Source organism: Denticeps clupeoides, chromosome 8 (assembly GCF_900700375.1).
Source record: "Denticeps clupeoides chromosome 8, fDenClu1.1, whole genome shotgun sequence".
Lineage (NCBI taxonomy): Eukaryota > Metazoa > Chordata > Actinopteri > Clupeiformes > Denticipitidae > Denticeps > Denticeps clupeoides.
Window position 1 is genome coordinate 7,816,782 of NC_041714.1, and position 12,829 is coordinate 7,829,610.

General features: G+C 43.9%; 1 protein-coding gene across 3 annotated transcripts in view; it reads left to right on the forward strand.

Annotated features, from left to right (window-relative positions):
• Positions 1-1,168: 1,168 nt before the first annotated feature.
• Positions 1,169-12,829, forward strand: part of disc1 (DISC1 scaffold protein) — a 32,817-nt gene continuing 21,156 nt past the window's right edge. For 2 of the 3 annotated variants that reach the window (XR_003750505.1, XM_028988673.1), the window contains exons 1-8: positions 1,169-1,310; positions 1,431-1,849; positions 4,857-5,686; positions 5,785-5,854; positions 7,066-7,219; positions 8,973-9,072; positions 9,582-9,814; positions 12,271-12,325. Coding sequence is in view for 2 of the 3 variants with exons in the window: in XM_028988673.1 (XP_028844506.1) it covers positions 1,801-1,849; positions 4,857-5,686; positions 5,785-5,854; positions 7,066-7,219; positions 8,973-9,072; positions 9,582-9,814; positions 12,271-12,325 (1,491 nt within the window). In the remaining variant the exon portion in view is untranslated. Of the gene's footprint in view, positions 1,311-1,430; positions 1,850-3,034; positions 3,149-4,856; positions 5,687-5,784; positions 5,855-7,065; positions 7,220-8,972; positions 9,073-9,581; positions 9,815-12,270; positions 12,326-12,829 lie in introns of those variants that run through there. The other variant, XM_028988674.1, reaches the window with a different exon arrangement.

Consider the following 12,829-nt stretch of genomic DNA (forward strand, 5'->3'; position numbering starts at 1 on the left):
CATGGGAACTGTTCTCTCGGCCAAAGAGCCCATGGGCTCTGAATACCAGCATTTAAGAGGAAACAAAACTGTCTTGTGTGTTGGGCAGCTCAGCACCAGGCAGCTGCTGCAGCCGTTCTCCAGTTAATCGAGAGAATGGAATTTTTTTTTTAGACCAATCCCTATATGATGTACAGTAGCAAAAACATGCCTTGTTAATATTTTTTCCTTTTCTCTTGTTCTTCTGAACCTTGTTCCTAAAACGACTATTCAAGTCTGCCATCTAGCGGCCAAATGAGCGCTGCACATGAAGAAGCAGTGGCCTTCCAGCATGCACCCTGGTTTTTTATAATAATAAGAATAATAAGAATATCTTTTAGAAGAATTTTTAGAACCAGATAATATTGTTGGCACCTACACGAGTGGTAGTATCCTGGTAACCTGGCATCGCAGGCTTGTAAATCAGGGCAGATGATATGTGGAGCCAGAACTAGTTCCTCTGTTGATGGATTGTAGGCAGCAAGCGTCAGGTAGGCAGTAATAGTCACCGGGTTGGTTTGAAATAAAATCTGGCTGTGGGATATTCCTGCCATTTCTTGTTCTGGGTCTCTGAGATCAGATTTCCCCTTTACTATCCTCACCATTCGTATTCTGAACAAACCTTTTTAAGTCCCCCTTTTCATGTATGATGTATTCAGTGGCAGCAGACCATTTTGAAACACCACTTCCACACCTCAAGCCATATATGCGCCTCACCTTTTAACCTTTTATTCACCGACTGTGTTCCACACCCTCAGCACACCTCCAGCTAGACATCAGCTCGACGTGTCACCCCTCTACAGCAAGACAGTAGAGTGGGAGCCAGGGACAGACGGTCAAGCAGAGTGTCTCTAATGGGATTAAGTCGAAGCCACAACCTGCTGTCTCAGGAATGTTTTTTTTTTTTTTTGGTGTCCCATGAGAGCAGCAGATCCTTTAAGATTCCGGATTATTTATTTGTATAGAGAAGTTTTATATTCTACTGTCGGAGTTGTCTTTGTGCTAGTTATTTGTTGCTGCTCTTATCTGTCCACTTTTTTTTTTAACATTTTGGGTGATGGGTTCACAGGCCGGCAGTACAAAGAAGCCATTGTGACCATGCAGCCATTTTCATGTGTGACATTTACCAGCAGCCGCTGAAGGACTAAAGTCGGCGCCTTCCTCACCAGATCTTGCCTGAGCTTCTCGTTCTCCGCTTTGCCACCGAACCTCCTACAGAAGGAGCTGGACAAAGAGAAGCTCTGTAGACCAGAGCTGGAGAACAACATGAGGGTGTCTGTTCAATGGAAAGGGTGTGGGCCATTTTTCCATAAAAACAAATGGCACTTTATTGATCGCTATGTTGTAATCACTCTTTACTATGGTGATTGTACTATGGTGATGGTTTTAATCATGATTCATTATTTGAACAGAGATCTAACTTCTTGGATGACAGCAGATGGAGGAGCAAGGAGGTCTTCACCACCAGTGAAGTCCAGTGAGGACGTTTTGCTTTAAGGTCGTGGCTGTGAAATTCCAGTACACGGAGGAGGAGGAGGAAGAGGAGGAGGAAGAGGAGGAACTCCCACCTTTCAGCGCGCCGCTTCTCCAACGTAACGGGACCGAGTTCGCTGACCCCAACCGCGCAGAGAAGCAGGAGAAAGAGGAACCAGATGTTGCGTGGCGTGGCGCTTCGGGATTTTCGGTACGCGGACGTTGTAATTCCAGGCCAGGAAGCGAAGTCGAATTTCTCCAGGACATGAAAGTTCGCTGCGCGCTGCTGAAACCCCGACTTCCACCGAGATGTTCGCCGGCATGGTCCGTCTGGAGAGCAGATACCCGAGGACCGACGGTAGATCTATCTATCTATCTATCTATCTATCTATCTATCTATCTATCTATCTATCTATCTATCTATCTATCTATCTATCTATCTATCTATCTATCTATCTATCTATCTATCTATCTATCTATCTATCTAGTTTTTACAGCAGTATAATATAATATCATATATGCTGTACTGTATGGTTATTATTAACCATACCCTAGAAATCATAGACATTAGAAATCATACATATTATGAATAATAAATAGTAAATAGGTGAATTTATTTACTAGATATGACGTCAGCAGTTTGAACAGCTGCTGACAGCTTTTCCATGTCAGGTTAGTGCTGGGTTATCTTATCAGTCTGCCTGAAAATGCTGTTATTAAACGGGATTTATTAACTGCACCGAGGTGCTGGATTGCTTCACTGGACACACTACAAACGATGAATTAAGAAACTGTTTTTGAAAGGATTTGCCCAGAAATGTTTGGACAGTCTCATGAGGATCTCCAGGATCTCCAGAGGTTCTCCAGACCTTTCCAACGGCAACACTTCTCAGGGACGCATCGTCTGGTGCTTGCTTTTAGAAACAATATTATTTCCCCTTTATTGCAGGAGTGTATGGGACCTGGAATACAATAATAAAACGTCCTTACAGACACATGCCATCCAACTTAAATCCACATAAATCAAGTTATCGGTCTGAAAGGTAGCTGGACGAAAGACAGTGGTCATCCTTTTCTTCCGTGGCGCCACAGCAAATTTGGGTTGTGAATACAGAACACTGCTAAAAATATAAGCGAGTTATTATAATGAGCAGCAGGCAGATCCTGTACTGGAAAGGCCTCCGTCCTTTTCCCTTCAGACTCTGCAGCTGCCGCCGTTTCCTTTGTGACTTCAGAGGAAGTGCGTGGTCTTGTGTGCCAAATCGTCAACGGAAGGAATTCCATGGCTGCAGCCGAGACAAATTCACGTGTGGACTTCATGCCAAACGAAGCAAAATAAATAAATAAATAAAGAAAGAAAAGAAAATCTCCGTGGAAATCTGAGAACAGCGGGGAACCGGTGTGAAGTGTTGTGTGCTCACATGATAGACGTGCATGAAAGGGGATGACAAAAAAAACAAAAAAACTTTCACTTCCTCTAAACTTGCTGTTACGCGGTGCTCATAACACTACGGTTGCATCAGAGCCATAGCATAGACACACACACACACACACCACAGGGCTGTTAACTAGCTCCCTGGCATTCCTCAGCTCTAGTTCCACGTTCTACAGGCCGTCTGTTGTCCCAGTCTGAGACGTCCTCTTTAATCAGCCTAAGGTAAATATGCAGAGATCCAATTTAGCCTCCTCAGTTTGCAGCCTTATCTGCAGATGCTCTTGGATTTGCCTGTTTTTCTTCACGGAAAGTCAAGATTTCTCGTCTGCGAATGAAAAAGATGTTGTTTTCCTTCCTTAAAAAGCCGCTGCACTCTTTTGCCATCACTAACCGTGATGCCGTTGTCTCTTTTCATTGTATAATTGTCCCCACTTTCCCATCTAAAGGGCGTTCTAACTGGAACAGATGGGCTGTGGCAGTGTTGTGTGGTCTAGTGTGTCGTTCTGGGCTCATGTGTGCTGCTCTCTCGTGGAGGCCAGTGTAACATGAGACGCTGAGAGGGGAGCAGGGCATGTAGACAGGGGGCAAGAAGCTGAGGGTCGCCTGATGTCCGTTATTTTATACGCTCTAACCTCAGTCTCAGTGAAACGCTCTTAAGACACAGTGAGGTCGCTGTGGCACAAAACGCACGTTTACAATGAAGTCTGCGGTTATTGCGAAAAAATTATGGTGTCAAACATTACAGCAAGGGCCGCTGCCACGGAAACCCGAAAAATCCACAGTATTGAGCTGTCTCTATATGAATGCAGGAAGACGTCTGCAGAGTTACTGTAGAGCAAACAGGCGGGCGGGTCGGGGGGGGGCACAGCTGCATTCGGCACAAAGAGCCTGTTGAGGCTCGGCCCCTCTGGTCTGTATTCAACATGAGAACTTACATGTCGTCAGATCCTTTGTGTTGGGGCGGAGGCCCATTTGGATCTGAATGGAAGACTAAACAGCTCAGTATCTGGCCCTGAAACCATGTATTTAAGCCATTCAGAACTTTGCATACCTTTATTATATTGGGCCGGTCGACTGGCTAGTTATCACATTTTGACATAATCTCACATGTTAAAATGGTTAATCTAGAATAGAAACCGCAGATGTAAAATGTAATGGCTGTCATCCTCATCTCACTTACGAATAAACAGGAACCCTTAAACTCCATAGAACAGGAACTAAATTGATCTTGCAATATATAGGAGTGTGTAAAAGTCACCAATACAAACCACTTACATTTACAGCATTTATCAGACGCCATTATCCAGAGCGACTTACAATCAGTAATTACAGGGACAGTCTCCCTGGAGCAACTTAAGGTTAAGTGTCTTGCTCAGGGACACAATGGTAGTAAGCGGGATTTGAACCCAGGTCTTCTGGTTCACAGGCGAGTGTCTTACCCACTAGGCTACTACCACCCTGACCACTGAAACCACTGAAAACAAAACCACTGTTTACATGTAAGCTGTGTTCAGGTTAGTTGACGTAACAATAAAAAAATTCCTTTGTCATACATTGATTAAATTTTGATTTACCTAAACTGTTTAAGCAAAATTTTCATATTCTCATTGAAGAATGACTTGACATTTTTAGAGAAAGAGACAAAAAAAATTCTCCACTTTTCTGCAACTTTATTTGTGTTTTACGCAGTTACTATTGAAAGGCGAAAATCTTTTTGCCTGTACAGTATTAGTATCAACTGATAAGATTAAACATATTGATATAATTATATAAAAATATTAATCATGGTAGGGAGGACTGTTCTAGTCTGTAAATTTGTGTAACAAGGCCATGTCTGAACAGCTGGACCTGAGTGGTTAGGAGCTCATCTTCAACCTACTGTGGCTTTTTTGGCATGAGGGCATCTAATCGGTGATCTCTGTGTGAACAGGTGGCCCAGATGCTGTGGAGGCCAGCTCCTCATGCCGGAGGACCCACAGGAAACCAGGGTACATGAGGGCAGAGCCGCCCCGACAGCTGGACTCTGCCTTGGGAAAGGAACATGCACCCATCTGTTCATCCAACAGACAACCTGGAGCTAATGCTGCTGCCGGGAGAACAGGCCAAGAAGGCGCCGGCCGTCAGCATGGAGATCTCAGGCTGATCCAGGAACCAGGAACCTTATGTGATGAGGACATTCAGAGACTTCCTTCTAGCGATACCTTCAGCTCCAGCTTTAGCTTTATTCAGCTGTCACTGGAAGCCAGCGAGAGTGGGCCTAGTGTTCCATGTGAAGGTCCATGTGGTGGTATGTCTGGTCACCGGACATCGGAAACTGAAACACTGCCACTCAGCTGTTCACTGTGCATCGCATGTGAACCTGATCGGTCTACAGCAGGGAGCCAATCAGAGTTCAGCACATCAGTCAAACCACAGCTCACTGCTGGCCTTGTTTCAGCGGGTCAGACAGTGCCAGGTTTGGACCCTGCCTCACTAAAACTCTCAGAAGTGGTTCACGGCTGTCGAAAACAGCAGTGGAGGAGGGCAGCAGACGTGAACTGGAGCTCCTCGGGGGCTTCAGCTGACCTGAGGGAAACCCCCCCGGACTCAGACTCCTGCTCCCTGGACACGGAGGCCACCTCAGACACGGCATCAGCCTCCTCCATCACCTCTGGTTACGAGAGTGCCACGCCCAGTTGCGACCAAAGCTGGGAGGTGGTCATGAAGAAGTACGAGGGCGTGCTGCAGGATCGTCTCCAAAGCAACCGAACAAACACAAAGGTGAGATGGTACCATGGTTGATGCAAAAAAGTTGCCTCTCTGTGGAGAGACAGTGCATCATGATGTTACTAGATGTTTTACATGATGTTTTTTTCCAGATTGAGTCAATGATGCTGAGGCTCCAGAGGCTGCAGCAGAAGGCTGTCCTGGAGGATGATTACGATACAGGTAACAGATACAGATGTGCAAATCAACTCAAGGTCCAGTGAGCTTTATTGTCATTTCAGCTATGTACATGCTAGGCAGGACATAGTGAAACGAAACAACGTTTCTACGGAACCAGGTGCTAAGGAGTGAAATGTAAGGTACCAAGTGAAAATAGCGGAAGTACTGCTGTGCAAGATGGAACAGTGCAATAATAGATAATATGTTCTAAAAACAGAAGAGGTAGAGTGTGTGTATCAGTTCAAAGAGGAAAGTCTGTGAGTGTTCAGGTGTCTTATGGCCTGTGAGATGAAGCTGTTGCACAGTCTGGCAGTCAGGGTCCGAATGCTTCTGTACCTTTTTCCAGATGGCAGGAGGGTGAAGAGTGGATGTGAGGGGTGTGTGGAGTTCTTCACAGTATCAGTGGCTTTCCGGAAGCTGCTCGTTTGGTAAATGTCCATTACGGAAGCAAGAGATGATCACTCAGATGATCTCCTTAGCGGTCCCCACTGTCTGCTGTAGGGTCTTGCAGTCTGATACGGTGCAGTTCCTAAACCAGACAGTGATGCAGCTGGTCAGAATGGTCTCAATAGTCCCTCTATAGAAGGTGGTGAGAGATGGTTTTCCCTCTGCCTTCACAGGAAGTAAAGATGTTGGAATTTCTAATACTAATAAATATGCTAATTTCTAAACTAATAAAACTGGAGAGTTTGCTTCTAATTCTGTGAATGTTTGTGTTACAGTGATTTCCAGCAATGTCATAGTCTGTACAAGCTAAATTATCATCCACACAAGGGACCATATTTTCCTGGGGCTATGAAAGATGGGGCATGGGGCATCTTTCACAGCATTTAAATCTGCTTACGAAAATTACTAGATAAAACCCACTGCTTGGAGAGGTGGATCTAACTACCCATCCGTTGTTACTGAAACCCAGAAGATGTATGCCAGAAGATGCTTAACAGTAATGACAAAAATGTACATAACAGGCCTGGCTATATGAGGTAACAGTACACAATTGGCTATAAAATGTACACATCAGTCAGGGAGTACTGTATATTCATCTGTACCGCCATGTCCACTACCAAGGCAAGCATGCAGATCATCTGTGAATTTAGTGAAATAAGTTGGGGCAGTGGTGACCTAGTGGGTAATTTATAGCTGGGTATTTATAGCATCTTATTGGTGTGTGTGTCCATGTATTTATACGTATGTATATGTGTGCATCTGAGCAGCTGAGCGTTTTGGGAAAAAGCTGACTGAGCTGAGGAGAGAACGTACTTCTCTGAAGCCTGGACTCCCTTCCCGCCACCCCAGTGTGAGTGACTTCCTAGAGCGGCTTCACTCGGCCGCTCACAGCGCCCTCCAGTGGACAACTGCAGACTGCAGGTCAGTGGGAGGCAAAAAAGGACGCTTGCGTAATGCATCAGACAAGCTCTACTCCATTCTCACACACTCACACACACATATACATACACACATAAATTTACTCACATTTATGCATGTGCAACCATATGTAGATATATATATATATTTCAGTGTTCACCAAAAATACAGTCCATTTCTTCCATGAGACTGTTCTCATGATAATGTATATTCCTCTATTTTCAGCCATTCTTCTTGTGTTGTTGGACCTGGCTTGTTCCATTGCTTTGTGATGGCTTTTGTCAATTGTCAAATTTTTTTTTTGATATCTTAAAAACACATATTACCAAAATACAGCACCGTACATGACCAAGGTATTTGGTAACCCAGGATCTTAATAATAGTTAAATTAATGTTCTCTCAAAACTTTACAATGTAGGGACAGAACCAAAAGACATGAGAGTGATTTGCATTCCACACTGTCTCCAGCATGGATGTTCAACAGATAAAATCTTGCTCCTGTTCTTAGGAGTGACAAAGAATCTTACTACATTTTCCAATGGTGTTCTCTCCAAATATGTGATGATTTGTTGATTGAACCATACTCACTTCCCACTCACAAAAATCCCTTTATTGTAAGTACATAATGGTCCTGGTTACATAATGTATTTTTGCTTAATCTTCTGAAAGGTCATGAAATTCCCATCTTTTATTATAGTACACAGAGCTGTTACTTCGTTCCTTGTCCACTATTTGAATCTTTAGTATTGGGAATGAAGTGTTTGTCATAAACTACCCATTGAAGCAATCTAAGATCTTCTTCTAATTTAGATCTCTGTACTATATTAATCCAGAATTTAGTGTAGATTTAATGTATCTCATGCTTTAAGCGATTCTTTCTCATCTCCATCTCTAATTAGACTCGGACTTTCCCTCCTTTGTGAAAGTTGCTCTAAATTGTTCTGTCATATAACACCAGATGATAATAGCTCCAATTTGTACTGCATTAAAATATTCCTGACAGCCTGTGAACCAGTGAAAAAATGTCTCATGTTCTTTCCTGATGTCCTTATTCTTATTTATATTGTTTTTGATTTTTTCTTGTTAAGTTAAGTTAACTCCAAGGTCTATATCTAGAATAAAACCCACATTTTTCATTTATTAATATAGGAAGACATTTATCAGGATCCTCTAAATAACAGATCACATCATCTGCAAAAAGCCCAATGACTAAACTTTGATTCCAGTAAGATCTTTATTCTGCCTAATCACTTGTACTAAAGGTTCTATAAAGATTGCAAATAATGTAGGTGCAGCCTACCTATTAAAACTGTTTTAGGTGTATTCTATCAGTCAGGTGACCATTTATCTTTACACTGAATGGCCATGTCTGAAAACAGAATTCATGGCAGGAAGGATGTGAGTTGTGAGGGGGCTGGCTGTTGTGTGAATGCCATGTAACGTGTGTGATGTATGCCTGCTGCCCTCTTCGCTTGTTTGCATTTTTTATGCTATCTCAGTGTGCACAGACAAAAGTGAAGCCTAACATGAGACTGTAGTGGGGCTCGTGTAGTGGGGTTGCGATATATGAGAAGAGAAGCAAGGAGACATGATGTGGGCAAATAAACAACTATGCAAAGAATGTATGCAATGCGCTGCAGATAAAATTTAACCAGATTAAGCCCATTCTAAAACACGTCAGTGGACGTAGTTATATGTCAAATGTCAAACTAATGAGAGTGAAAGTATATTTATGATGACTGGTTTTATTCCACAGGGAGAATGGGGACTGGAATGGATGTCCTGATTATTCCAGTGGCAAAAAAGACTCCCAGAGGAGGAGAGAGCAGCTCCTGCAGGAGAAGCAGGCCCTTCAGGTAAGAATGAGCACAATGTGTCAAGGAAGAAGGAAGAAGAAGCATTTATATTCATAAACATTTTATTCCCGGTCGGGGCGGTTAAAAGGCCCTTTGTGGGCTCCAGGCAAAAAGACCTGGAAATTGAACCAAAACAGGCCCAGCTTAGGACATTCTGTATGTTAATTTCTGTTTTTTATAGTTCATTTGATGCCACCTCAGTGTTTTTAAAGATCAAACGTGATTAAATAATATGAGCTTAGGAGGCTTGGTTTGACACTAACATGTGTCATGATTATTAGTCGAAGTGAAGTGATTATGAAACACAGCACAGCACATGGTGACACAACGAAATGTGTCCTCTGCTTTTAACCATTACCCTTAGTCAGCAGTGGGCAGCCATGACAGGCGCAGTGTGTGTGAGCAGTGTGTGGGGACAAAATGGCAAAGTTTTATTTCTGTGGGGGTTTAAACTATGAACTGCCTCAAGAAGATACTTGAATTTCCTTTGCATGATCTCCGTCTCTCAGGTGGAGGTGTGTGAGCTGCAGGCCCGGCTGACGGAGCTTCAGGAGCGCAGTGCGGCACTCGACCTGCAGATCTCAGACGTGGATCGGCAGCTGGAGCTGGACGAGGTGGAGTCTTCGCTGCTCCGCGTCTGCAGCCACTCCCAGCTGCAGCTCATGGCCCAGGAGCTGGAGGACCTGGGAGCGTCAGAGCACCGTGCCAGAATCTCCATCTCCCCTCCACCTCACATTGTCAGGTAAAGCTGTACACCCGAGGGTCGTTTTAAATCAAGTCAAATTGCTTTTATTGTCACATCACATGACACCAATACACAGATGCAATGCATGTGAGTGAAATTCCTGTGTACAATAAACAGATGTAAATAAATAAACTACATGGGTATATGTAGAAAAAAATAACACTGAACCTACAGTACAGGCCAAAAGTTTGGACACATGTGTTAATTCATAGTTTTGATGCCTTCAATACATTCAATGTGTTTTCTTTATTTTCATGACTGAAGGCATCAGAACTATGAATGAACATATGTTGAGTTATGTACTTAACAAAAAGTGGAGATCTGGCCTCCACAGTCACCGGACCTGAACCCAGTCGAGATGGTTCGGGGTGAGCTGGACCGCAGAGTGAAGGCAAAGGGGCCAACAAGTGCTAAACACCTCTGGGAACTCCTTCAAGACTGTTTGAAAGGTGATGACCCCAAGCGTGAATGCCAAGCATGTGATGACCCCCCACGAGAAGAGTGTGCAAAGCAATAATCAGAGCAATGGGTGGTTATTTTGAAGAAACTAGAATATAAAACATATTTTTAGTTATTTCACCTTTTTTGTTAAGTACATAACTCCACATGTGTTCATTCATATGTTTTGATGCCTTCAGTGAGAATCTACCAATGTAAATTGTCATGAAAATAAAGAACACACATTGAATGAGAAGGGGTGTCCAAACCTTTGGCCTGTACTGTATATACAGAAAAATCCCTGATATTATTATTATTTTTGCTTTTAAATAGGTCTTATGTAAATGATCACATGTTTGTTGAAATTTGTGGATTTATTTGACTTCTTGTTCAATAAGAATGTGCATAAAATACAATTAGAATTCATGTATATTAACATGGTGATATGAGATTATAACACACGGTTTACTGCACACTTATGGCGAAAGAAATCAGCAGTTCTAGGATCTACATCCATCTGCATCTTCTGTCCACCAGGGGGCGTTAGTGAGCCACACAAATCATCCAACAACACTGCAATTAGTCAGGATCTCTTTTTTTTGTAACGAGCCACAGGCTCATTAAGAAGAAGAGAGAAATGCAGCCGTTTGGGAAAGAGCTCGAGTCTGTAGAATCAGAGATACCTAAATTACAAAATAGACAGGCGGGTATGAAAAGATATTCACTGAAAGGAGAGTTTCACAAAAATATTTCTGATTACATAACATAAATTAAAATGTACGAGGGATGGGGGTGTTTGTCTGTTGGGTGGAGGTCTTCGGGGGGGGGGGGGCAACAGATAAATATCTGAACGCCACAGGTTTTCTATACTAAAGAAAAGTTACCACCCCAAAAAACGAATGAATTAATATCAGGTCGGGTTGTTCCTTTTTCTTCTTCTCGTGCTATTTTTATTCCTCTTCCCACCCCCATTTCATCCACCTGCCTGAAAATGAAATTGGACCTTTTCTGTGGCTCCTGTCACCGGCGCCACGAATTTTCATTATTTCTTTCCTTGGACGCAAATTAATTCTTTCGCACATGCCATCTCGAGTTAATGGTTTTGGAGAGGGACCGTAATGGGAAACCGTCCCCCGCCTCCCCCGCTTCCTTCCACCGTCTGGAAATGTAAATCCAGTTTATCGGCGCCTGGACGCGGTGGCCCTCGGTGACACTTGTAACCCGCTTTGCGGCGTTCCTCCCCTTTGCCGCCACCTGGGGGCGCTGTTCACTCGGCCCGTGGCCTGCTGGATCAGTAAAGCACTGCCGCCGAGGCCTGCGCGGCCCTCCCAATCGCATTTTGTTGTTTTATTTGGTTTATTTTTTTTTCACGCATATCAGTGAAGTGAAGTCTAAACACACTGATAGTTTTTCATGCATATTCAGACTTGGCATGCCTTTATCCAGTAGTGACAGGGACAGTCCCCCTGGTGACACTCAGTGACGTGAAGTGAAGTCATTGTGAAACACTGCATCGCAGCACACGTTGACACAACAAAATGTGCCCTCTACTTCTAACCATCACCCTTGGTGTGTGTGTGGGGACGGCACATCAGTGGCACCTTGGCGGATCGGGATTCGAACCAGCAACCTTCTGATTAGAGGGGCCGCTTCCTTAACCACTGCCACAGGGACACAATGCGTCTTATTCAGGGACACAATGGTAGAAAGTGGGGTTTGAACCTGTAGATTTTGCTCACAGGCGAGTGTGTTACCCTCTAGGCTACTAGCACCAAAATTATATAAAAAAAAGACAGATTCTGCATCAGATTCTTCGTGGCCCATTTGCCATTTGTGCTTCCGTTTATTTTTGTGTGAGTGTTTTCTCTGCTTTCCTGAATTAAGTGCTTTTCCCTCTTCCCGATGAACAGGAATCAAATATCTGTTTCCGTGTCCTTGTGGCAATTTTAAGCCACAAATGGCTCTCATTTCCCTCTCAGCGCTCTGATGTGTTTTCCCCTCCTCTTTCGTTTCAGGCTGCAGGAGCAGGAACAGGCGCTCAGTCTGTCCATTAAGGAGGCAACGGCCAAAGTAAGAGTCAATCATTCCGTCATTATGTGCCATTTCTGCACTCCGACGCCGTGCCGCGTTCGGCTTCCCCTCCGTCTCTGTGTATTTTAGTCAAGTGTGAGCAGTGCACACGCCTTGTGGCTGCGATCGTTTGCAGCGCAGCCCTTTCCTGTGGTTCTGCAGGGCTTTATTCGCCAGATCTGTTGGTTTAAGAGATCATTGTCATTAAATCACTCTGCTTCCTGCTAATGACGGCTTGTATTACAGGTGACATTGTCCTGCCATTTGCTGCCTACTTTCTGTTCGGTATCATTGTTGTGATCGGTATAAACAAGTTATGATTATTTAGACCTCTGGCTGGCATCCTCTGTTTGACCAATCAGCAGCAACTCTTCAATTCCATTGAAATGGTATGGTCTACAAATCCTATCCCAGGTCCAAGTGACGTCCGTGACATGGACACCCTGGCGTGTTAACCTGTGGTCGATGCTGGCTGACGCGGCTCTGACGTTTGTTCGCGCTGGC